General features: G+C 35.8%; 1 protein-coding gene across 6 annotated transcripts in view; it reads left to right on the top strand.

The window, feature by feature from the left end:
* Nucleotides 1-27,924, top strand: part of DPY19L3 (dpy-19 like C-mannosyltransferase 3) — a 66,774-nt gene that overhangs the window by 26,549 nt on the left and 12,301 nt on the right. For 4 of the 6 annotated variants that reach the window (XM_036833587.1, XM_036833589.1, XM_036833591.1 and 1 more), the window contains 11 exons: nt 1,640-1,761; nt 2,507-2,652; nt 4,084-4,207; nt 4,751-4,885; nt 14,548-14,679; nt 16,056-16,157; nt 18,658-18,731; nt 18,894-19,052; nt 22,746-22,868; nt 23,249-23,360; nt 23,978-24,034. In XM_036833587.1, the coding sequence (XP_036689482.1) occupies nt 1,640-1,761; nt 2,507-2,652; nt 4,084-4,207; nt 4,751-4,885; nt 14,548-14,679; nt 16,056-16,157; nt 18,658-18,731; nt 18,894-19,052; nt 22,746-22,868; nt 23,249-23,360; nt 23,978-24,034 (1,286 nt within the window). Of the gene's footprint in view, nt 1-314; nt 343-1,639; nt 1,762-2,506; nt 2,653-4,083; nt 4,208-4,750; nt 4,886-14,547; nt 14,680-16,055; nt 16,158-18,657; nt 18,732-18,893; nt 19,053-22,745; nt 22,869-23,248; nt 23,361-23,977; nt 24,035-27,924 lie in introns of all 6 variants that reach the window. The other 2 variants (XM_036833590.1, XM_036833588.1) reach the window with 2 other exon arrangements.

Here is a 27,924-nt window from a genome sequence, read left to right as displayed (position 1 = left end):
TTGCTGGCCAGCTCTCTTTGCATCCTCACATGGAAGACAGAGACAGAGAGCAAGCTCTCCAGTGTCTCTTCTGATAAGAGCACTAATCCCATCATGAGGGTCCCCCTCTTATAACCTTTGTCTCTACCTAATTACCTCCCAAAGGCTCATCTTCAATACCATCACATTGCGGGGGTGGGGGGGCCTTAGGGCTTCAGCATAGCGGGGCATATCAAGTCTCAGTCCATAACACTCCTGTATTAGTCTAGTAGGACTGCCGTAACAAAATAACACAGACTGGGTGGCTTAAACAGTACAAATTTATTTTCTTTCAGTTCTGGAGGCCAGAAGTCTACGATCAAGGTACTGTCGGGGTTGGTTTCTGGTGAAGCCTCTTTCTGGCTTGTAGATGGCCACCTTCTTGCCATGTCCTTACAAGGCCTTTCCGCTATGTGTGTGCCTAGAGGGAGGGAGAGAGCCCTCTCTTGTTGGTTCCTCTTCTTATAAGGACACCAGTCCTATCAGATTAAGGCCCCACCCTATGACCTCACTTAACCTTTTTACCTCCTTGTAGACCCTATCCAAATACAGACACATTGGGGTTAGGGCTTCAACATAGGAATTTGGGGGGACACATTTCAGTCCAAAACACCTCCTGTTGATGGACTTTGGCATTGTTTCTGATCTTTTGCTTTTACAGATGGCACTGCAGGAATGACCTTGTACCTATGTCATTTTGTCTTTTTGCCAGTCTGTCTTTGGAATCTATTCCTAGACGTGGGCTTCCTGGATCAAAGAGTAAATGCACATGTAATTTTGCTAGGTGTTGCCAAATTCTCTTCCATAGGGATTATACCATTTTGCATTCCCAACTACAGTGTATGAAAGAGCCTTACAGCCTCACTAACAGAGTATATTGTCAAACTTCTTGATTTTTTTCCAAGCTGCAAGGTGAGAAATGATATCTTAGTGTAGTTTTAATTTGCAATTCTAGTAGGAGTGAGGTTGAGCATCTTTTCAGATGTGTAAGGACTGTGTGCATGTTTTCTTCTGTGAACTGTTCATACCTTCTGTTAATTAGTTGGCTTGGTTACAGTAGCAGATGACCTCAATATAACAATGGAATTCTATAACAACAGATTTATTTCTCACTCTCATTATCCAGCCCCTATGTGGAACATACTGTTATCACTGCAGAGGGAAAGAGCAAGATTGCTGGTGGAAGCATGCATTATCTCTTAAAGATTCTGCTCAGATGTGACCTGTGTCACATCCACTCACCTGCCATTGGTCAGAGCAAGTCAAATGGCCAAACCCATCACTGGGGGTGGGAGGGAGGCTTCATATACTCTCCCAAAGGAGGAACTACAGGTCTCATGGCAGGAAGGCAGAGCAGGGAAATATAAAATCCTCTTGCCCAAATTTCTGTAGAAGAATCATACAGTTCTTCTATTACATCACAGAAGTTATAATTTACCTATGTTTGTGTAAACATTTAAATAATGTCCATCTAATATATGGTATGCTTTTCATGGATAGGCCTATTACATCCCCAACACCTAGCACATTCTCTGGCATATACTAAAGAATCTATGAATAGTTTTGAATGAATAATTTAATTATAATTACCTTTTACTGAATTTTCAAATATCAATCTTAGGTTTTCATGGCTTAATATATGATAACAAAACCGAATCTATGAGGACAGTTAACCTCCTTCAACGAATGAATATTTACCAAGAGGTTTTTCTCAGTATTTTATATAGAGTTCTACCCATACAGGTATGTTGTGTTCTGTGACATTGAATTTAATATTAGATGAAAGTCAAAGTCTGACATTTTAAGTTGAATGTTTCACATGTTTTTCTGATCTTCAACTGGCTTGGTATAAAAACAGTAGTATCCTAATTTTCTCTATACGTATTGTGAATTTTGCTTTTTATTTATATTTTATAAGATACTTTTACATATAGATGCTTCCAGGCTTATAAGTATGCAGTCTAGAAGCTGATAAATATTTTCATTTGGAAACATGTGATCACTCCTCATTTATCTTTGAAATAAAAAAACAACAACCTGGAAAGTTAGCAGATCACAGTGACCACTTCTCATGTGAATAAGGTAATACTGGATGAAGTTAGGTGTAAAACTCGTCTAAAGAATGAAACTAGGGACTTCCCTGGTGGTCCAGTGGTGAAGACTCCGCGCTCCCAATGCAGGGAGCCTGGGTTTGATCCCTGGTCAGGGTACTAGATCCCGCATGCCGCAGCTAAGACCCAGTGCAGCCAAGTAAATAAATACTTAAAAAAAAAAAAAGAAGACAGAATCCTCAGGGACTTCCTTTTCTGCTTTTGTATTGAGAAGAAAGGCTGCTAGTACACTTTTACACAGGAAGGAGTGATGTACGCTTATTTCTTGGAATTAATACCAAGCTTCTGAATATTAAATTTCCACTGTCATATTTTGTAAATGGCAATGAGGAGGAGTAGGGCTTCTTTAACAGACGTTTTTTATCATTCCCTTACAGAAATATATAGAGCCAGTTTATTTTTATATTTACACCTTATTTGGACTCCAAGCAATTTATGTCACAGCTCTTTACATAACCAGCTGGCTCCTGAGTGGTACGTGGCTATCAGGACTCTTAGCAGCTTTCTGGTATGTCACAAATAGGTGAGTTGGAATCAGTATTCCCTTCTCCCTTTCTAAGGTATAAGGTAAAATGAAGTTACTTCATTTCCAGTTTAAAGAAGGTTGTTCTGCCATATTTTGTGTGGAGTATTTTCTCTTTGGGTTACCTAGTGGAGTTTTTCTTATTTAGTAAGGTAGGAAGTCCTACTTATGTATATCTACAGCTGAGGAACAAAACATTGACTTGTAAGTCAAGAGAATCATCTATAATAATCCCAATTCTGTTACCAACTTGCTGTGTGATCCGTATTTCTCCAGCCACAAATCTCATCTCTTAAAAGGTTTATTAATATCTTTATTATCAACCTCAATAAGATTGTATGCAGCTCATAATTAGCAAAGTATAAAGCACTGTACAAATGTAAGGAAGTTCTTACATTATTTAATTAATATCTATTAATTTCCAAATCCTGGAGCATTATGAAATTGCATTTTTAAAAATCATATTCGAGATATATCGAATTATTGCCTGACCTATTAAAAGCAACACCAATATTCAGTAGCAGTCTTAAAACTTGAACATGAATTCTAATGTTGATTTTATGTTGTAATCCTCAACAAATTACTTTTTATTATAACCTTATTGAGTGCTTACTATATGCCAAGCACTTTACATCATACTTTATATGTATTATTTTAACAACCCTGTAGAGTGGATACTATTATTACTATTTTAGAAGTGGGGTAATTGAAGCTTAAATGGTTAAGTTATGTATGCATGTGTATATATATATATATATGAGAATATTTATATAGGCATATATATTTATATATAGATAAAGGCATACACACACACACACACACACCTGCACACATGGAGCTAAGTCTTGGTCAGAATTCAGATGCAGAGTGTGAGACCACTATGTTATGCTGCCTCTTAACATTTTAATCTAACATATTATTCCTGCTAAGAGTAAATGAAAGTCTGTAATTCAACTATACTTCAACAAAAAATAAATTTTAAAAAAAGAATAAATTAAAGTCAAATTTATTGTTTCTATTAAAAGTAAATAAAGACATTAATTGGATTCCTAGTATATGTAGGGATCGTTCTTGGTACTAGGTGTACAAAGTTGAAAACTTAACTACACTTGCCCTCTGGGGGTTCACATTCTAGGGGAGTCAAGGAGCTTTTAAAAGTTATTAATCAATGACAAAATCAAGACTCAAGTATAAAGCACGACCAGTTCTACCCCAGTTCTACCACTGCATACCTGTGGACAGGTTAGTTAAATTTTCTCAATGCCAGTTTTATGTTGCAGGGATGATGATGATGATGATAAGGGCAAATTATTGAGAACCAAGAACCAAAATCTAAATATACTTAATGTAATATGTCTTTTACTTTAGGAAATCTTTGAGGTAATGATAGTAAAAATTACTACTTTGGCCCTTTGTGTTTTCCTTGTGCAGAATAGATACCACAAGGGTTGAGTTTACCATCCCACTGAGAGAGAATTGGGCGCTGCCATTCTTTGCAATTCAGATAGCAGCAATTACGTATTTCCTGAGACCAAACTTACAGCCCCTTTCTCAAGTAAGTTTTTATAATACTTTGTATATATTTTTAGTTCTCCAATTTTATCTTAGAAGCTTCAGAAAATGTGATGTTCATAGTGTCCGAGTGCATGTTAATAGTTCTTATTCCATGACCAATTTTTTAACTTGAGTTAAATTAAGTTTTCTTTTTCTAAACCTGTTCCTACTTTGCAAAGAAAATGTTTTTATTTTTGATGTTAAAAATGTACTCTACATTATCTGCCCTTAAACAATTGCGGCAAACCCACACAAAATTTCTGCAAAACTGTCAAATTTTTAAGCCATTGCTCTTGATATGTGATTTGGTGCATTATCGCCTCCATGATAATATGGAGTACACATACCGTATGTGAATATTTATATGCAAAGTGTCACTTTAGGATATTTAGAACTTAAATAACAAATGCAAGAGTTTTCAGAGCAACAGTTCATAGTTTTTCTGTTTGGTTTATAGAGGTATTGGCTGCTCTTGAGAACACTTGTCTGAGAGGCTTTTCATTACTAGAGACATGTAAATTATACAAAGATTTTCTTTTTACAGAGGCTGACACTTCTTGCCATTTTCATATCAACTTTTCTCTTTAGTCTAACATGGCAATTTAATCAATTTATGATGCTGATGCAAGCATTAGTGCTGTTCATACTGGACTCCTTGGACATGCTGCCAGCAGTGAAGGTAAGGTTTGCTCTCTTTTCTCAGTTGAGATGGTTGTTGTTTAATGTTTTATATGATAGAATGAGCTCAAAATATGCACATGCTTAATGATAAAGTTGAAGCTGCTTCTTAGCTATAATGTAAATATGCTGTAGTCAGTTGAAGCTGAGTAATTTATGCAGCCTAGTTTGACCATCTGAATTTTTATTCTGCTTATTTTACATTAAAAGATGGATTTATTTCGGGACTTCCCTGGCAGGCCAGTGGTTAAGACTCCGCACTTCCACTGCAGGGGGCCCAGGTTCGATCCCTGGTCAGGGAACAAAGATCCCACATGTGGCGTGGCCTTAAAAAAAAGATGGATTTATTTGGAGCACAAATGTCTAAATCAGTTGTCCTTTATAGAGTTGACTTAAATTTTAAAATGTAAGATAGCTATTTTAAAATGTATTACTGTGTATTGTCCCACCTTTTTTTCCCCAAGGAAATCAATGGGTGTATAACAACTTTTCTGTGGTACTTTATAAAATTTTCATAGTAACATTTACCAGTACGGGATGTGAATCCCTATTGATTGGTCAGAGGTCACATATGAAATAAGGAAATTATAAAGGAAACCATTGTTTGTCTCCCAGTGTGTGCTGCTGTCATTTAACTGCATGGTTTTTGTCATGTGCAGAAATATGTTTTAATGTGTTGTATATGTTTTTCAGTTGCTCATAGTTACTATTCCAAAGTAACAGTAACTTAAATATTTTCCAAGTATAATAAAATATTATCTCCAGATCTAAGGCAGCTATATAATCTAATAGAGAAGAGTTGTACTCACATATTCCATGTCAAAAGAGATGCAACAATCTTTGGAAACTGACTGAATCTGAATTAGGAAACATTAAAGTCAACCAACACATATATATTATCTATCTACTGAGTCATTATAATAGGATAGGCACTACAGAAAATTCCAATCTGTATAAGACATTGTCCCATCCACAGGGAGTTTGCCATCTAGCTTGGGAAATAAAGATGTCTATACAATTAGAGGGATGTCGGTATATCTACAGATGTCAATTTGTAGTAACAGTAAGTGCCAGAAGTCTAGAAGAGGAGAGTTCTTTTTCGGCTAGAAAGGTTTCACAGAAATGAGATGCTAGAGGTGGACCAAAAATGAGGAGACTAGAATTTGGATGGAGTGTGAGAGGGGAAGATATGAAGGTAAAATACAGTAAAGAAAGCAGGTGGATAAATGGGAAAAGAATGTGAAAAAGAATGGATACTTATATGGGTATAACTGAATCACTTTTCTGTACACCTGTAACTAACACATCATTAATCAGCTATACTCCAATATAAAATAAAAATTTAAAAATTAAAAATATTTTTAATTAAAAAAAGAAAACAGGTGGATAAGCCAAAGTTAAAATGTATATATATGTGTGTGGGTGTATAATATATGTATGTGTGTATATATATATGGTATTAGATAATGATAATAGAGCCCACATGCCTTTGAAAGCTGCATGTACAAATGAAGCTGAGTCTGTTGCTGTCTGTTTATATTTGCTTTCCTGTTTTGTAAACTCTTTATGCTTTGTTCATGGAGATTTGCAAGCTAAGGGGAAGAGGTGCCTAGATACCTTTGTGTTTCTTCTTTTTTTTTTCATATATTTATTTTATTTATTTATTTTTGGCTGCATTGGGACTTCATTGCTGCACGTGGGCTTTCTCTAGTTGCGGCGAGCGGGGGCTACTCTTCATTGCCGTGTGCGGGCTTCTCGTTGCGGTGGCTTCTCTTGTTGCAGAGCACAGGCTCTAGGCGTGCGGGCTTCAGGAGTTGTGGCTCGCCAGCTCTGGAGCGCAGGCTCAGTAGTTGTGGCACACGGGCTTAGCTGCTCCGCGGCATGTGGGATCTTCCTGGACCAGGGCTCGAACCCGTGTCTCCTGCATTGGCAGGCGGATTCTCAACCACAGCGCCACCAGGGAAACCCTGTATTTCTTCTTGTCATACACTCTTAGGCCAGTTGGTCTCTTCATATGTGATATCACTTTTGCCCCCTTTCTAACAAGTATGTTCAAAAGAACATTGTACATTTTACAATAAAAAATAAATTAATTAATAAATAGAAGAAATAAATAAAAATAAATAATATTGTGCCATTTTGAAAATATATATATAAAATTTTTCCATAGTGTATATTTTTTCTGTAGTGTATTTTCACAGTTGGTATCAAAAGCCTAAGAAAACATGTTTGTCTTTTCACCAAATTTTGACCTCTTGAAATTTATCCTAAGGAAATAATCAAACATGTTCATTTTAGCTGGACTGTAATAAGAAAAGTCTGGAAACGACCTAAGTTAATAGCAATAGGGTATTGTTAAATAAACACGTCTTAACTATGTAACACAGTGTTAGTTATATATAACCATTAGTTTTCCTTCTCCCTTTTTTAAAAAGTAAAACGTATGTATAGAGAGAGGAAAGTTTCCAGAAATATATGCATTAAAGTATTAGCAGTCAGCTATGTGATTGATGCTCTTATTTTCTTTTTGTTCTTTAGATCTCTTGAATGTTTCTGTAATGAACATCTATTTCTTTTTCTTTTTTTAAAAATTGGAAAACAGATTAAAAGGTACTATTTTGGCACACACACAAAACTACGGAATAATACAGCTAATTTATTTCATATTCAGTTCTAAGCTTCGTTGAACTTTTATATTTGAAACTCTGTTGGTGTTAGAAGTAGTTATAACTATCAGAATTAAAGGAGGAACAGTATTACAATGAAAGGATCCTGGGTTATAATACCAAGTTGCTACTATCAACTCTGAAAATAACTAGCTCTTTAAACTTCGTGAAGTGATATAACTTCTTGGAGCCTTAGTTTCTTCATAAATTGGAATCACTGATCTCTAATCATATTGAATGGGAAAGAGTCAGAATAATTGATATAGAAAAAAGTAATACAAATTCAGAGCCTGATGTGGTGACAAGAAGCAATATCTTTTTCAGTACACGTCATCTTCTCTTCATGGATGATGGAAAATCTCTTACCATCAAAAGATCAAGTTTTCAGTGAGAAATGTGTACAGGGTTTTAAAATATAAAACAGAACAGTAAATGTTATTATTAAGCATATAATTCTGTTCCATTAAAGACTAAGAATGTGGAGACTACCCGTTGTGAAAACAAGACACATTAGTGATCAATGCCTAAGAGGCAATTTTAAAGTACTCCATATGGTTCCAGACAAAATGAAGTAAACGCACTTCTCCTTATTCTTCCCACTAAGTACAATTAAAAGCCCTAGACAATATGTAAAAAACAAATATAAGAAGATTTTGAGAGGTGGAGAAAAGAAAGTAGACTACACCTAGAGACCTCTAGACCAGAGGAAGAACATGGCAGTGAGTTCACTGGGTTTTCTTTTTGCTGCATATATCTCAGATTAGGTACTGGAAAAGTCAGCAATTAGGAGAAACCAATGGACTCAAACCAAAAAAGCCCCAAGAAAAGCCAAAAGGACCAGAAATGGTGAAGCATGAATGCCATGTGGAGAACCTTAAACTTCAACCTACTGGTAATGAGACAACCCTCCCCATCCCTGCTGGGATGGTGTCAGCAGAGAGCCTAAACTTTCATCTTCACCCAGCAGTAATGACACACCCCTTTCTCCTGCCCCCCAAAAGTCAGTGGAGGTCAAATGTCCAGGTCACCCTGGACATCCAAACCCATCTGGAAATAATGAGGCAGTGTCCTTTCCTCAGTGGCATGACGCTGGCATGGTGTCAGAGGAGGTCTGCTGACACAGAAGATTTACATAAGATTCAGAGTTCCATAGCATAGTACAATACAATTGAAGATCATTTGTTAAACTAAGAACCAGGAAAATCTCTTGAATGAACAGAGACCATCAACAGGTGCCAAAACCAAGGCACACAAAAGTTGAATTACCTGACAAGGAATTTAAAGCAGCTATCCTAAAAAAATTCTCATTGAGCAATTACAAACACACTTGAAACAAATGAAAAATAGGAACTCTTAACAGAGATTTAGAAGATAAAAAGAAGAAGCAAATGGAAATTTTAGAACTGAAAAATTCCAATAATGAAAATAAAAACCTCAATAGATGGGCTTCCCTGGTGGCTCAGTGGTTAAGAATCCGCCTGCCAATGCAGGGGACATGTGTTCAATCCCTGGTCCAGGAAGATCCCACATGCTGCGGAGCAACTAAGCCCGTGCACCACAACTACTGAGCCTGTGCTCTAGAGCCCACGAGCCACAACTACTGAAGCCCGCATGCCTAGAGCCCGTGCTCTTCAACAAGAGAAGCCATTGCAGTGAGAAGCCCACAGAATGCAGTGAAGAGTAGTCCCCGCTCGCCTCAACTAGAGAAAGCCCGCACACAGCAACAAAGACCCAACGCAGCCAAAAAATAAATTAATTAAATAAAATAAATAAATTTTAAAAAAACCCAAAAACTCAGTAGATGGACTCAACAGTAGACTGGAATGGTCAGAGGAAAGAATCGGTGAAATTGAAGACAGGACAATTTAGGAATGAACTAATTTGAACAAGAAAATAGACTGGAAAAAATGAACAGAGCTTCTGAGACCTATGGGACCGTAACGAGAAGTCTAATTCATATAATCAGAACCCCAAAAGGAGAGAAAGAGAGTGAGGCTGGAAAAAGTATTTGAAAAAAATACTTTTTGAAGGAATGTCAAAAACTTCCCAAATTTGGCAAAACCTACAGAATCAAGAAGCTGAGCTAATGTCAAATAGGGTAAACCCAAATAAACCAATGCCAAGATACATCATAATCGAACTTCTGGAGAATAAAGATAAAGAAAAAAATCTTGAAAGCAGTCAGAGAAAAATGATACCTATAGGGGAAAACCAGTTTGAACAACAGTGGGTTTCTCATCAGAAACCATGGTGCTGAAAGAATAGAATGGTCAACCCAGAATTCTATACCCAGCAAAAATATCTTTCAGGAAAGAAAGGGAAAGCAAAACATTCTCAGATGAAGGAAAACTAACAGAATTTGTTACCTATGGACATACTGTTAAAAAAAAAATGGCTAAATGAAGTTCTTGAAATAGAAGGAAATGATAAACGAAGAAATGTTGGGACATCAGGAAGAGAGAAAAGGCAAATAAAAGTAAAAATATGAATGAATATAATAAACTTCCTCTCTCATCTTGAGTGTTCTAAATTATGTTTGATAGCCGAAGCAAAAATAATAATATGGTCTTATGGTCTCAATGTATGTAGAGGAAATACTTACAACAATTGTAAATGGGAAAAGTAAAGGGACTTAAATTGAGGTAAAATTTCTACACTTGATTCAAACTGGTAAAATGTCCACACTAGTAGACTGTAATAAGTTATGAATGTATAATGTAATAACCCAGAACAACCACTGAAAATCTGTACACAGAGATACATTCAAAAATACTATAAATAAGTAAAAATGGAATTCTAAGAATATTCAAGTTACCCACAGGAAGGCAGAAAAGAAAACAGAACTGGAAAACAGAGTGAACAAACAGCAAATGATAAAATGGCAGATTTAAGACCTATCATATCAATAATAACACATATATACAATAGAATATTACTCAGCCATATAAAGAAACAAAATTGAGTTATTTGTAATGAGGTAGATGGACCTAAAGTCTGTCATACAGAGTGAAGTAAGTCAGAAAGAGAAAAACAAATACTGTATGCTAACACATATATATGGAATCTAAAAAAAAAAAAAATGGTTCTCAAGAACCTAGGGGCAGGACAGGAATAAAGACACAGACGTAGAGAATGGACTTGAGGACATGGGGAGGGGGAAGGGTAAGCTGGGATGAAGTAAGAGAGTAGCATTGACATATATACACTACCAAATGTAAAATAGATAGCTAGTAGGAAGCAGCTGCATGGCACAGGGAGATCAGCTCAGTGCTTTAGTGACCACCTAGAGGGGTGGGATAAGGAGGGTGGGAGGGAGATGCAAGAAAGAGGGAGGGGATATGTGGATATATGTATGCACATAGCTGATTCACTTTGTTATACAGCAGAAACTAACACAGTGCTGTAAAGCAATTATACTCCAATAAAGATGTTAAAAAAATTACATTAAAGGTAAATGATCGAAATACAGCTATTTAAAGACAGAGATGGGTTAGAATAGATTAAAAAAGCACAACCCAATTGTTTTCTACAAGGAACTCACTTCAAACAAACAATATAGGTAGATTGAAAGTAAAAGGGTAGGAAAAGATACACCATGCAAATATTAATCAAAAGAAAGTAGGAGTGGCTATATTAATATCAGATAATGTAGGCATGAGAGCAAAGAAGATTACCAGAAAAGTATATACTAATAAAAGTATTAATCCACCAAGAAGACATAGCAATCCTAAATGTACATGTACTAAACAACAGTGCCACAGTATATGTGAAGCAAAAACTGACAGAACAGAAAGGAGAAACAGACAAACCCAAAAAGAGCTGAGGACTTCAGCACCACTCTCTCTCAACAACTGAGAACCAGACAGAAATAGTTAAGGATATAGAACTCAACAACACCATCAACTAACAGGATCTAACCAACATTTACAGAACATTCCACCCAACAACAGCAGAATACCCAATGGATTGAATCAATGGATTCAAACTAGAAATCAACAGAAAGATAAGAAAGTTTCCAATATTTGGAAACTAAGCAGCACACTTCTAAATTATCTATGGGTCAAAGAGGAAGCCTTGAGGAAACACTGAACTCAGTGACAACAAAAATGCAACATATCAAACCTTGTGTGGTGCAGCTAAAGCAGCACTAAGAGGGAAATGCGTACCACTACACACATTATAAAAGAGGAAAATCTAAAGCATAACCAAGCTCCCACCTTATGAAACTAGGAAAGGAAGAGCACAATAACCCCAACTCAAGCAGAAGGAAGAAAACAATAAAGAAAAGAACAAAAATCAATGAAACTGAAAACAAAAACAACAGAGAAAATTAGTGAAATAAAAAGCTAGTTCTTTCAAAAGATCAGTAAAACTACAGACCATCATAATTCCCTTGGAGCATTAAACATTCAATGTTAGCACACTTTGATACCAAAGTTCTGATTCTCTGTCGCAGTACTTATGTTCTAGCCAGTTAAGAACATAGACTCTAGAACCAACTGCCTCGATTTGAATGAGTTGATATAAGTGAGTCATTTATCATACTCCCCGATACTTTATGAATGTTAAAAAATGTTAACCATGTTTAATTATGAATGATAATGAAGAGCATGAGCATGATCCATTGAAGAGAATTTTGATTATTCTGTATAGGAAGAATGTATTATTGCTGCCTTGTTTCTAAACTCTGAACTAATAGAACCTGAGAAGGAACATCAAAAGTACCACTAATAATCCACAACTTTCTAGTATACAGTACTGCTCAGTATTACATTTCTGGCTGATCACCTGCAGTGTTTCTCTTGAACCTAGGATATCATTACAATTGACCCTTAAGCAACATGAGTATCACTGCGTGGGTCCACTTATATGCAGATTTTTTTCAATAAATATATACAATCCTCTGCAGTTGGTTGAATTCATGGATGCAGAAGGCTGACCATGGGACTTGAACACCCAAGGATTTTGTTAATCCACTGTGGGTCCTGAAACCAGTCCCCCACAGATACCAAGGGATGACTGTACATTTATAAAACTGTGCAATCTTGTAACACAAACTGCTCTTTTTTCTCTAAATATTCCTACTTGGTGTAAAAAAAGACTGCCAGCATCAAAAAACATCATAATCCAAATAAAGAGAAAAAAAGTTTTATTTTAAAAAAATGCATTCCTGAATGAGTCATTATGCTTAAAGAGTTCCTACAGATTTAATGAGGAAAATATTTACACCCCTATGGAAAAGCGAGCAAAAGATACAAATACTTCGTAGAAGGAAAAGCATCAAAAAGAATAAAATATGTAGGTATAAATTGAACAAAAGAAGTGCAGACTTATACCCTGGAAACTACAGAACATTGTTGAAAGTTTTAAAGACCTGCATAAATTGGAAAGATTTCCCATGTTCATGGATTGGAAGACTTTCTATTGTTAAGATGGCAATACTCCCCAAATGGATCTACAAATTGAACATGGTTCCTCTCAGAATGCCAGTTGCAGAAATCGACAAGCTGATCCTAAAATTCATATGGCAACTCAAGGGACCCAGAATAGCAAAAAAGATCATGAAAAAGAACAAAGTTGGAAGACTCACACTTTTCAATTTCACAACTTAACTTCCAAGCTACAGTAATCAAGACAGTGTGATACAAGCAGAAGAACAGACATAAATCAATGGAATAGAATTGAGAGACCAGAAATAAACAGTCAACTGATTTTCAGCAAGGATGCCAAGATAATCATGGAGAAAGAGTAATCTTTTCAGTAAATGGTGCTGTGATGGGACTTCCCTGGTGGCATAGTGACTAAGAATCCGCCTGCCAATGCAGGGGACACGGGTTCAAGCCCTGCTTCAGGAAGATCCCACATACCGTGGAGCAGCTAAGCCCGTGCGCCACAACTACTGAGCCTGCGCTCTAGAGCCCACGAGCCACAACTACTGAGCCTGCATGCCACAACTACTGAAGCCCACGCGCCTAGAGCCTGTGCTCTGCAACAAGAGAAGCCACCGCAATGAGAAACCCATGCACCACAATTAGAGAAAGCCTGCACTCAGCAGCGAAGACCCAATGCAACCAAAAGTAAATAAATAAAAATAAAATAAAATATAAAAATTTTTTTTTAAATTGGAAAACCCCATTAAAAAAAATGGTGCTGTGATAACTGGATATCTATATGCAAAAGAATGAAGTTGGACCCCTTCTTCTTACCATACACAATAATTAGACCTGATTTTAAGAGCTAAAACTATGAAATGTTTAGAGGAAAAGATAGGAATAAATATTTATGACCTTGGAGTAGCCCAAGCCTTCTTTGATAGAACACCAAAAGCACAAGGGACTAAAGGAAAAAATAGGTGAATTGGACTTCATCAAAATTAAAAACTTTTGTACCTGGAAGGATACCATCAAGAAAGTGAAAAGACAACTCGCAAAATATGAGACAATATTTGCAAATCATATATCTGAATAAGGATTTCCAGAATATATAAAGAATTCTTAACAACTCTTTCAACGTTAAAATATGGGCAAAAGATTAGATAGATATTTCTCCAAAGAAGATATGTAAATGTTCAATAAGGACCTGAAAAGATGCTCAACATCATTAGTCATTAGGGAAGATTGGGAAATAATGGAGTACGATAAAAATACTGATTGTTGGAATACAATAAAATACTACAGGCCATACTGTAAAGGAATTTAGAAGAAAATTAAAGACTACAAACAGCATTTGCCTATTTCTAGAATATATTTATACCATTGTTTGCTTCCTCTACTTCATATATCCCTGTTCTTCTTAATGTTATAAAGTTTAAAATGTTCTGTAATTAAAAGGTAAATAAAGAGTTACTATTTTCCTTTCTTAGATTGTATTACTTGAAGCTCGGTGTGTTTTCTGCATTATTTGTAACTTGAGATGTATCCAACTAGGGACCAACCTGTCAGCATGTGGGAGTCTCTTGATAAAATCTGTTTAACCATCTAATCCTTGGTTGTTGCAGGTGACATGGCTGTATGGTATACAGCTAACAGGTTTACTCCTGGTCTGCATTCTTCAGTTTTTTAATTCCATGATTCTTGGATCATTGCTTATCAGTTTTAACCTTTCGGTGTTAATTGCAAGGAAACTTCAGGTAGGATTTTTTTTTTGTCCTTAATCAAAGTAAACATTTTTTTTAAATTGTGTGGTTGTTTAGACCTTGTTTTCATATAGTATATACAAAGGAAAATTTATGACCAAATTCCCACTAAAAAGCAGTAGGGCCATTATTTGCTTTTTTTGAAGTGCATGGTATAACATTTGTTTTCAAGCTTTCTGATCTGCCATTCCTTTGTTTTGACGTTTATTATTTCTTAGAAAATTGGAATCTTAATTAAATTCTGGATTAGCCAGAGACACTTGTTTGACTGCCATTGGTTTAAAGTTAGAATAAAAGAGAAAAAAATGTTGACTTTTTTCATGTGTGAACTCAAGAGTGAGAAGAACATATTGCTTGTGGAAATGTGTTTGTCACAGTCTTTAAAGTTGGTGGACACCTTGTTGTTATTTGAAGTAGTAACACCACTCTTTCCCCTATCCTTCCATATCATATTATTGATTTTTAAGTGAGTTAAAATTAACTCTGTTTTGAGAATTTTGAGATTCCAAATAAATACCTTTAGAAAAAACTGGGACATTTCCTAGAATAGCATGTTTGACATTGGCCTCATCTTTTGACTTTATTATATAATTAAAATCTCTTAAATTTACATAAAATTTAAGAGTTAGTTGTTTTTCCTTAATAATGTTGCAAAGCCTGTTTTCTGTCTTATAAGCATATGAGAAACATTTCTCATAAGCACTTCTATATTAAGAAGCTGTTTTGTTTTCCATTTTGGGAAGAATAAATACGTTTTGTTATTAGTCTTTTGAGTGAGAGCTGCTATGGACAAATCTTTACAAAATTTTAAAAAACAGGCTTTTAATTGACTATTAAAAACTGTACTTCTCATTTATCCTTTTAACCTTAATTATAAATAAACATCACTCATGTTTGAACTGTTTAGATATTATTATATTTGATAATCCATAAAGTTATTTGAGGGTTATAAGAAAACTATTGTGTATCAAAGAGCACAATTTACTTTTTGTATATAGGTCTTTTATTTAATGGGTTATAGTCTGTGATATATGAATCAGTGGATAAAAAGATGAATCAGTGGATCAAGTTCAGTCAGTATATGCTGAGTACCTTCTAAGTGGACGACTCCATACTCTGGTTGAAGAGGTCTTTTAAAAAAAAAAAAAGGACTGGGACACATTTCCTCATCATATGGAGCTTATTATTAAGTGATTCATTTACTATTAGAAAAAGACAAATATTAAGACAATGTAACCTCATGAAAATTGTCATATTTTCCCTATATGTTGCGTGACCCAATGTTTTAAATTCTTAAGTAATCTCATCTTAAATGTTTATGAAGTTATATTAAAATTAAAAAATTGAAACTCAACTCTTTTAATTTCTAGAAAAACCTGAAAACTGGAAGCTTCCTTAATAGGCTTGGGAAACTATTGTTACATTTATTTGTGGTTTTATGTTTGACACTTTTTCTCAACAACATTATTAAGGTAGGTTAATAAAATGACATTTAATTTAGCATTACTAAAGAGGTACCAGTTTTACTTTAAACAGACTCAGTTTTACCTTTGTTTCAGTAACGGGATTATTTTCTTGATTTTAGTCCTTGATTTCTATTTGCTCTTTAACATGTTCTACTTTGAACCCACCTTTTGAGTTATTAAACTTTTTAAAACCTCAGCTTTAAAAGCATTAAACAAGTATTTCTCTAAATTTAAAACTTCTACTTTTTAGAGCGTTTTCTGTACTATGGTACTAAAAAAGAAAAAAATGACATGATTTTTATTGGGTTAAGTTCATAAATAAACTGGCTTTACTGTCGGAACCACATTGATTAATTGAGATGATTTCGCCCCTCTGGGAAGGCTGGTCTCGGGACAGAAGACAGCTGTGTGTACATGACAGACTCCTCTTCTGTAAGAGAATGGCAGTCTCTCTCCCTGTCTGTTGACTGTCAAAGAAAAAACAGACCCTTCACTCAGCCAGCCACATTAAACACCTCCACTCCAGGTCCTTGTCACTATTTTCTTAAATTCCATATAGTTCACTACTTATCAAAAACTTATTTGAGGGACTCCCCGGTGGCTCCGTGGTTAAGAATCCGCCTGCCAATGCAGGGGACATGGGTTCGAGCCCTGATCCGGGAAGATCCCACAGGCTGCGGAGCAACTAAGCTCATGTGCCACAACTACTGAGCTTGTGCTCTAGAGCCTATGAGCCACAACTACTGAGCCAGAGAGCCACAACTACTGAGCCCACGTGCTGCAACTACTGAAGTCCACATGCTTAGAGCCTGTGCTCCGCAACAAGGGAAGCCACCGCAATGAGAAGCCCACGCACCGCAACGAAGAGTAGCCCCCGCTCGCTGCAACTAGAGAAAGCCCACGTGCAGCAACAAAGACCCAACGCAGCCATAAATAAATAAATAAATAAAATTTATTTTAAAAAAAAAAACTTATTTGAGCAGAACAATCAGCATTTCTGAAAGACTGGCTAAAAGATATGCAGTCCGTCTGTTTCACCACTCTACATGTTCAGTTATCTGTGCCTGGATTAAGCCAGGAGAGGGCTACTTGTCTGGACCACTATTTTTTGACTCCCCAAAGAATAATGCCTATTGAATTACACTTGATGTTCTGCCAGCTACCTACAATGAGAAGACTTCTAAAAAATAGTCTTTGAGACTGTTCGCTGTTTTTATTGTACCCATGGGGAAAATTTCTCTTGAGTCTCAGTTTTAGGATTCTAAGGATGTCTTCTGAGCAAGTGGTTTGTTTTAATCTTAATGACCCTGTGAGTAGCATAAATGCTTTTATTTCCCTCTTTGTATTTGCTACTAGAATGCATGAGCCCAGATTTGTGGCTCATCTCTACTGAATATATTTTGTGTACTAACCTCAGTTCTGGATTAATCTTATTTTCTTTTCTATCGTCATTTTTCTTCTGATACAATTTCTTCACCCATTTATATTATATGAATTTTTGTAAGTCATAAATTAAAAATAAAGTGATGTGAATTAAAATTATACTCACTAATGATAAACACTGGCATTTGTCTCTTCACCCCTTGAGCGTTATTGCTGTGTCTTGAATTGTCTTTGAATGAGTCTTATATCAGTTGTATCTGCAGACGGAAAAACCCAAAGCAAAATAGGCTTTGTGGGCTATGTTCCTATTTGAGGTTTCAGATCATGATATTATCGGTTTTCTGATTTAAAAAGTTGTACTCACTGGGCTTCCGCCGTCTCCCTCTCCCTGAAACCAAAGAACCTCATCTTTTATCTATTTCGCATGTTGAACTTATGCCTAGATTTTGTTTGCAAAAACGATTCTGCTAAAAAAAAAAAAAAAAGGAATAGAAGGTGTTTGAAAATCCCTGCTTTTGAATGAAATAATGCCATTTGCAGCAACATAGATGGATCTAGAGATTATCATACTAAGTGAAGTAAGTCAGAACAAGGAAGACAAACACCATATGATATCACTTTTATGTGGAATCTAAAATATAATGCAAATGAACTTATTTACAAAACAGAAACAGACACAGACATAGAAAACAAACTTAGGATTACCAAAGGGGAACGGGGTTGGAAGAGGGATAAACTAGGAGTTTGGGATTAGCAGATACATACTACTATATATAAAATAGATAAACAACAAGGTCCTACTGTAAAGTACAGTGTACTGTATTCAATATAAACCATAATAGAAAAAAGTATATGTATAACTGAATCACTTTACTGTACACCAGAAACTAACACAACATTGTAAATCAACTATACTTCAATAAAAGAATTTTTTTAAGTGAAAAAGTCCCTGCCTTAGAATTTCTCAGTTCTAAGACCTATTATAAACATTTACTAATTTTACACATACACACACATACAGTCCTATGAAATGGAGCACTGAAGATGTGTATTCAATGGGAAATTATCAGAAAACCATGCATAAGGAACTGATAGCAATTTTTATTTTCTCCCTCCCCGATAGAAAATTCTTAACCTCAAGTCAGACGAACACATATTTAAATTTCTGAAGGCAAAATTTGGATTTGGAGCGACAAGGTATGACTGAATTTAAAGTCTGTGTTTGCTTTTTATATTAAATCAGCAGGGTCTTTAAAATGTAAGTTAACAGTTCTTAAGTTCAGGCTTATTTTGAGGAAAAGTTGGTGGTTGACTTATCTTGTACTGAATTTAATACTTTGCTTTCCCTTTGTTTCCTAGAGATTTTGATGCAAACCTGTATCTGTGTGAAGAAGCATTTGGCCTTCTGCCTTTTAATACATTTGAAAGGCTTTCAGATACTCTGCTTTTTTATGCTTATATATTTGTTCTGTCCATCACAGTGATTGCAGCATTAGCTGTTGCCTTCCGTAATCTCAGGTATGGCATATTTCAGAAATCTAATTCTATGCTTTAATGAACTTGTTCTGTGTTGCAGAAAAATTGCTAAATTGAAAATCAAAACATCAGATACAGAACAGAGTACAGTCATCTTAAAGGGGGAACGTGCCCAGGTTAGCGTGGACTGTACTCTCAGTTGGTAAGGGTGGAGTAGTTAAGAGACAGTAAAAAGTAGTAGATGCCATGCACACAGGTCTGGGTTGAAGTCCTGGCTCGCATACTTGGGAACAATGTGATCTTTGAGCCAGTTACATAACCCTTCATTATTTCCATTTCCATTTCTGTAGAATGAGAGCACTAAGAGTACTTACTCTACAGGGTTTTGTGAGAAATAAATAAGTGAAAATTACATAAAGTACTTAAAGCAGTGCCTCATGCGTAGAGTATATTGTGTAGATTTTAGCTATCATTAGCAAGTGTTATTATTATTGACTTGTAGTCTTTCTGTTTTGTTCCCATTATTAATTTCCTGTGTTTTTCTACCTTTCTTTCTCCAGCTGCCTTTTTTATTTCTCATGAACTGTCAAGAGTTAACCATTGTTTATTTGTTTTGTTACATCTTGTTTAAGGGCTTATATAGTTGGAATGGACCATAATTATTAGCATCTACTAAAAGTCTTAAGTATATTAGTTGACAGTTTTTTAAAACTTAGCATGTCTGCTAATCTACTTAAAAGAGAAAGTCAGGGAGTATGAAGAATACCTACCTATCAAGCTGATGGAGGTTTTTGCATTTACTATCCATGTTAAATTGAAAGAAGATTAAGTGTAAGAAGTTGAAGCTACTGTCATTTGTGGAAAAGTAATGAAGCCCAGAAGGAAACCCTTTTCCTGTGTAGTTACCTTGCCAATTAAGGTGCTGGTGAGCTGTGATTCGCAGCCACCGGAGAGCTGTGCTGGGAGAAAGTCATTACAATGAGCCCAGATCAGTTGGGGTGTTTTATGATTATTAAGAATGAAGCAACATTGAACCATGAAGCTATTTCATTGACTATAAACTATCTTAGTATCTTTCAGAAGTGTTCTTTTTATACCAAGTCCAAGATAAAAATTTAGCCCCATGAAAATAGATGGAAATTATTCTAGACAGTGTAACTTAATATTATTGCAGACACACCAGGTGTCGACAGGACTCTAGACAGCATGCAAAGCAGGAAGTTCAGTTGGCCTGCAGTGTTGTGTGAAAATGTCTGCCATGCTCAGTGTGAATCTATGGGCTGTCCTTGGAAGCTTATTTGGTATATGAGTATAGATAAAGATTTTACCAGGTAGGGATATTAGGACTTTATTAGAGGAAAGCACTACATTAATTAAAGTCATTTAAGAATTATAGTGTCTCAATGTGAATTAACGTCTAAGTAATTTGAAGGATATATTATCAATGCCAAGTATTTAAAGTATTTCTACTTTCTAGTACTAGGAAGGATGGTACCGTTACGTTTATACACCACATCTACATTAGTGTGCAGTATATAACTGAAAAGGATACCCTGTTCTGTACTCATGGGATTAATAGAGCTTTCCAGCTCAGTTGTGGGCACTGGGAGAGGTGTTGCAGAATTCTCCCAGGTATCAAGGGAGGATGAGAGGGTATGTTCTTGTCTGGAGTAATCTTTTAGTATCAATGGAAGCCAGAGTTTGGGTTGTGATATATAACGTTTAAGTAAAGATTATCACCAGTGGTGAAAATTACCATAGAGTATCATTTTAATTTTCTTATGTATCTAGGGTGGTGTAAAAGAGGATTTCCAGGAAATAATAGGTCTATAGTTACATGGAAGCACTGTACATATCCAAGTCTGTTGGATTTGTGTGAAGGATAAGTGGGGCCTTTATAGAAGTATTATTTTTATCCTAAACTGGCAGCCCTTGCTGTTGTTTCCTTTTCCCCTTGACAACAAATTGTGCAAATCTGAACCCACTCATCCATCTCAACATCATTCAAGTGGGACAATCAGACAGTACGTGCTTCCCAATGTGATGCAATATGGAATACATCATATCCCCATGAAGTGTACTTGCCAAAATAAATGAACTTGACTCTAATAATTAACCTCTAGATCTAATTACAAGTTTATAAGAAACATGGGAATAGAGAAATATATTAAATGGCACCACGAGGAGACAATCGGCCAAATCCAGAAGGTAGGAACAGTTATAGGACAAGTGATGCATTTTCTTCAACGAGTAAATGCCCTTAAAAGTGGGGATGGGGGAGTACTTTTATTGTTTGAAAGATAATTTAAAGAGACATTGATGAAATGCAGTATGAAAGCTTTGGATCCTCATTCAAAGAAACCACCTGAAAAAAGCTATTGCAATAAATAGAAAATAGAACGTGAACTGGGTGTTAGATGATGTTGAAGGGTTATTGTTCATTTTATTGCAGTCATCTTAATGTAGCCATATTTGATTTTTAAAAATCACGTTAGGGTACTTCTCTGGTGACGCAGTGGTTAAGAATCTGCCTGCCGATGCAGGGGACACAGTTCGAGCCCTGATCTGGGAAGAACCCACATGCCGCGGAGCAACTAAGCCCGTGCGCCACAACTACTGCGCCTGCACTCTAGAGCCCGCAAGCCACAATTACTGAGCCCGCATGCCACAACTACTGAAGCCTGTGTGCCTAGAGCCTGTGCTCCGCAACAAGAGAAGCCACCGCAGTGAGAAGCCCGCACACTGCAACGAAGAGTAGCCCCCGCTCACCTCAACTAGAGAAAGCCCGCGCGCAGCAACAAAGACCCAACGCAGCCAAAATTAAATTAATTTTAAAAAATCATGTTAGACATATGTAATGAGGTATTGTGGTAGGTTAAAAATGTGATCATTGGTTCGTAAAGGAACTGAATTCCAAGTTTATGGATACATTTTTACTTCTTATTTGTAAAAACTAGAAAAATATGAGTAACTACTATGACATCTCTAAAGATCTCTTGTAGTTTCAGTGATTCCAAAATTATATATTCTTTGCTATCTCTTATAATTGAAAGGATTAAAGGACTTTAAGGTTTTGCTTAAATTAAAATGAAATTTGTTCAATTTTAGTTACTCTAATTATTAATGCATTTATATTATGACACTTTTAGCCTCATAAACAAATTCAAAATTGATCAGAGCTGATTCACTTTATCTTAGGGAAATAAAACATTTCTAAATATATGAAGGCATAGGTTTCTTGTATCTTCCTTTTTTTTTAGTTATTATTTTTGGCTGCGTTGGGTCTTCATTGCTGTGTGCAGGCTTTCTGTAGTTGGCGGCAAGCGGGGGCTACTCTTCCTTGCGGTGTGTGGGCTTCTCATTGCTGTGGCTTCTCTGCGGAGAATGGGCTCTAGGCACGTGGGCTTCAGTAGTTGCTGCACATGGGCTCAGTAGTTGTAGCACGCGGGCCCTAGAGCGCACAGGCTTCAGTAGTTGCGGGGCGTGGGCTCAGTAGCTGTGGCGCGCAGGCTCTAGAGCACAGGCTCAGTAGTTGTGGCGCACGGGCTTAGTTGCTCCGCGGCATGTGGGATCTTCCCAGACCAGGGCTGGAACGTGTGTCCCCTGCATTGGCAGGCGTATTCTTAACCCCTGCGCCACCAGGGAAGTCCTTGTATCTTCTTCTTTAAGAAAGATTTAACTAAATCAAAATTAGTTACCCAGCTTTAATTTTTGTATATGTACTATTTTATGCAGTTATTCTACAAATCAGCAATCCATGTATAAAATGGGAGAGTACACAATCGGCCTGAAACCAGAAACTGCCTACAATTTAATACATACGATTCTGTTCGGATTCTTGGCATTGAGTACAATGAGGTATTTTTGTCTTATCTGTTTATTTTTTTATTTGACCACTCTTTACCTGACATAGTTTAGCAATATAATTTGCAAACTGATGATCATCTTAATTAATGATTATGGTTCCCATAAAAATGTCCTTGTTTACTATCTTCTCCCAGTACAAAATATTATTTATAACCAGTTTTTTTCCTAATTACCAATATTCCTCTACTTTTACTTATATGATGGTTCTCAAAAGGCAATGGAATTAATAAGTAACTCCTTGGCAATGGTTTCTGCATAGTTTTAGTAAGATTTTACTATCACAAATAATACAGCTGTCTTTACAGCTGTCTCAGACTCCAGGTTTCTACACAGCTAGCACTGTTGACCTTTGCCTGCTTCTCTTCTTACAGAATGAAGTACCTCTGGACATCACATATGTGTGTGTTTGCATCATTTGGCTTATGCAGCCCTGAAATATGGGAGTTACTTCTGAAGTTGATCCATCTTTATAACCCAAAGAGGGTCAGTGCTATCTCTTTTTCCATTTCATTTTTATGACTTCTAGTATTTCTTTCATTATCAATTCTGTTGGTTTTGGTTTTTTTTTCAGTTGTCCATACATCAGTTTGATAAAATGGATACTAAAATTTTAAGCTAAAAATAATTGATACATTATGATTTTATAAGGAATTATTTTTAAATGATTTTATGTTTAATTTTAGCTTTATTTTCTAAATCATTTTTTTTCCAGACCATAAGTTAGATATGTTCATTATACAGAATTTGGAAATACTGAAAAGCACAAAAAGGAAAATTAAAAATCACCAGTAATTCCATTATCCAGAGTTATCGCTATTATTATTATTGTTAATTATTATAATATAAACATAATTACTACTAAGTGTACAGTAATGATTAATGGCCCATAAGTGCAGTTCTGGGTTGTTCTGCCCTATAAATTCACTAGGTGGCAATATGGTAGGAGCTACAAATAGCTTATGAATGATTGACTCAGTTGTCTTGCATATCGGAGACTCATGCTCTGTTAAATTATACTTTTGTTGTTTAAAAAAAAATGTATTTACAAAGCAAAAATATTCCTAAACACTTGTAATCTAAATAATGTCTTTCTTATATAGATATGTATAATGCGATATTCAATACCGATATTAATACTGCTGTATCTGTGCTATAAGGTAAGGCTGATTGTCCTCATTCCTGTCTTTAATCTATTTAGCAGAATAATTGCTTTGACTCAGTGTACTTTGTGTGTCATTGGTAGAGTGGTTTGCAGAACTTACAAATACTTACAAATACCTACTTAGCTTCTTCTTATGGCAGTTGACATTGATAGGAAGAGTGATGTACTTCCCAAAATGGGATTTAACAGGTAAAAACATTACAACAAAAAAAACTACAATTTAATTATTCTAATTAATTTTGGTTTTGACTTACTAGTCAGCTGATGCAAATTCTGAAAATAAAGATGTTTTCAGACCTATTTTGAGGTGAATAAAGGAGAAAAATTAGTTTTCCCTGTTACCTGCGTTTTATAGAGTAAGATCCTAAAATGCATCTTACTTTAACCTACATATTTTATTAGATGCTTAAAATCATCTTTGTAAGAGGGCTGGGCACATATAAATACAGTCTAAGTTTAGCCTTGTTATGTCCTTCAGTTTCAGTAGGAAATAAAGAAATTCTTCATATTCTCAGTTGACTAATTTCTGAAACAGCATTAACTGTGTTTCAATTCTGAGACTCCTCCATACGAGACAGTGAGTCTTTCATCACATCTTTGAGATTTAGAGGCTTGAATTGTTACCTGGGCAGATAGCTTGGATTGTTTTATCCAATTGAGCTCTTATGCTCTCTTTTTAAAAAAAAATCTTACACATTTTTTAAGTTTAGATTTTTTTTCTTCAAACTTCATTTTAAGGTAGAACAATGGATTTCAAACTCTACTGTGTATAGTTCCCAATTTGAGAGGGCAGCTAAAGGGAGTGGGGAGGCGGGTGGGACTCTCCTACAGAAAGGATCAGCTATGGCAGCTCAGCTTCTGGGTTTATTTGCTTATATTTTCATGTAAGATTTTATTTGAAGCAAGGGTTTAGGCTAAAAGAAATGTTTGATAGTCACTGTTAGATAATTCTATTGTAAATATTTCAAAAAATTATGTTCTATCGTGTTCCTATCTATCAAAACATTTGCTGTTATGGGTGGACCACTGTGCCAACTCCCAGATACTAGGAAACATAGAAATAGGTCATTTCTGCCACCATGCCTCTGGGAATTTTATTGCTCTACAGTAAATAAATGAAACTTCTTACAAACATCTGGAAAGCAACAATTAAGGATTAGGCAGAGTATATGTTTAATGATGAATGAGATAGCTTTATTACACATTGATTCTGAGGGGTAAAGCACCCTCCTCACAGAAAAGATGCAGCTCGTCATCATTCCTGTCTCACCACTAAAGACATACACACATCGTAACAGTCTTCTCCCACTGTCTCTGTGTGTAGGCTGAGTTCCTTTATGTCTCAAATATTTATTTGAAAATTTGTTGATTTTTTAATAGCTACTTGAGGACTTAAGTCTCTTGTTCTTGATAACATTGAGGAAGGACATTATAGAAGAAATAAACAAGCAGCATCAGCATCACCTGCGAACTTGTTAGAAATGCAGATGTTTGGGTCCTACTCCAGACCTGCTGAATCAGGAGCTCTGGGAGTGGGGTCCAGTGATCTGGGTTTTAACCGGCCCTCCAGGTGGTGCTAATGCACCATCAAACTTGAGAACCCCCTGCAGAGAACAGGGATTCTCAGCAGCGGCACTGTTGACATTTTGTCTAGATAATTCTTTGTCTTAGGAGCTGTCCTGTGCACTATAGGACACTTAGCAGCATCCGTACCTTCTACCCACTACATGCCAATAGCACCAACTTCCAGTTGTGACAATCAAAAATGTTTCTAGACACTGCAAAATGTCCCCTTGCGGGTGTGGCAGAATCCCTCCCCCAACCCCTCTTGAGAACCACTGCTGTAGAAGAACCAATGGTAGCACTGAAAAGGCCATCATTTCCTCAGGGAATCTTTGTAGATGTACCCTGAGTAAGAGAGTTAGTAGTAATTCTGAAGAATCCTTCCGAAGACAGGTGGCCTCGCCTCTCTCAGTATTGGACTTCAGGAGAAATCCTAACACATCCAGCTTTCACTGTATAAAATAGTTTACGTATTTCAGCTTCTCAAAACTGTATTTGTGTTTTATAAAATACAAAATCACAAAGAAAATAAACATCTTATGTATATTAGGGGTTACCCTGAAACTGAATATGTTTTCCAACTATTGAACAGATGTATCTGTAAGAAATATGAACTAATATTTCAAAGCCTGATTTAAGTTTTACATAGCACTTATAATGAGGATTTCAAATTTTCTTGTTCATAATACCTATTTTGCTATATGTCTGCTTAGGATAATCCTATTTAAAAGGGAAAAAGTATGTGCTAGTCTCCACTCTAAAATCAAGAGTTTAATAAAATTATTGCTCTCGTGTTAGTTAACTTATTTGGATACCTAAAATCTCATATAAACTACTGCTGATCATTTAGGAACAGCATTTAGTTAATTCAACATTTGTTTTCACATTGTTTAAGAAGTTTATCATAAGACTGTGTTACCATATATTAACATTTTCAGAATTAACAGCAACTTTCAAACTAGAAAAATATCTAATAACCATTGAATTCACAGATTTCAAAATATGTTTTATACGAAAATAATTAAAATATCATTTAAAAGTTGGTATTCTGTTGTTATCAAAATTAATAGGGATAATGGGTAATTGGAATCTTACAGAGGTATCATTTAATCAGTAATTTTTATTACATCTCTTCTGAAACCTAGGACTAATAGTGCTGACACCTGATTTTCTGTCACCAGCACCAGCAATTTTCCTTATTTACCCACCCAGGAGACAAGATATGAATGAGTAGTAAAAATGGCCAAAGATGAGAAGACAAGATAAGAAAGTGATGGGGATAAAAAAACAGCCATAGACCAGTCAGGTGCCACTTTGCTTCCAGTTAGTGGTTCTTAAATAAAAAGATTATACTTGCAACGTTAATGAAGTGTAGATATACATTATCACTGGGCTTCTATTTCAATATAGGAAATGAGTTCTGCAGTTCACCTTAGCATGTAGTTAGATGATCAAGTCTTTTTAGCCAACTGCCATTTGATAAAACAGTGAACATTTAATTAATTGTTGAATTAAACAGACAAGTTATATTAGAAAAGCAGTGGATTCAGAGTGTATTTTTACATTATATCTGCATAGCTTAAGTTACTCAAGTTGAGTAGGAGGCACCAGTGGCATAAATATAATACTCAGATGTACCAGATTTTCCTGGACCGTCCTACTTTCAAATATTCTTCTCTCCCTTTGTACCTGTAATTATGTTAATATTCATCAAACAATTTGTCCAGATTTCTAGTTTAAACAATATAATCACCATATCACACAATGAAAAGTTTCCAGTTGTGACTCTGCCACTCTGATCTGAGCAACTCAGGTTATCTATCTCTCTGAGCCAAGGTCTCCAGACTAGTAAAATGAAAAATAAATAGCCATGGTGATGATGCCTTCTGCGTCATCTTTCTCCCTGAGGAGTTGTGAGGATAAAATGAGATTCTGTATTCCAAAGCATTTTTGTAGCTCTAAAATGGTGCTGTCTTCTACAGGGTACATTCTACATTTAAAGATAAATTACATGAAGTTAGTTAGTCACATTTTTCTCATATCCTGTGAACTTTCTCATAGTTGCTATTCCTGTCTTATCCAAATTAATGTTTTACTAGATATTAACACCACATACAACAGCATTTTTATTAGTGTAAAATAAAAGCTCATTTTTTAAAGTTGGCAACACCTCTACTTCTAATTAGCTCCAGCTCACAATAATTTTGGAATCTTTTCTCAGACTTTATCTCACACTAGAAGGTTGACTGCAGAAGTGAAGTAGTTCTAATATTCCAGTTACCATGTTTATTTAGTTCACAAGTTATATGCAGTTTCTCCTTT

The sequence above is a fragment of the Balaenoptera musculus genome, chromosome 19 (genome assembly GCF_009873245.2).
Source record: "Balaenoptera musculus isolate JJ_BM4_2016_0621 chromosome 19, mBalMus1.pri.v3, whole genome shotgun sequence".
Lineage (NCBI taxonomy): Eukaryota > Metazoa > Chordata > Mammalia > Artiodactyla > Balaenopteridae > Balaenoptera > Balaenoptera musculus.
This window is presented reverse-complemented; position numbering and strand designations above follow the sequence as displayed.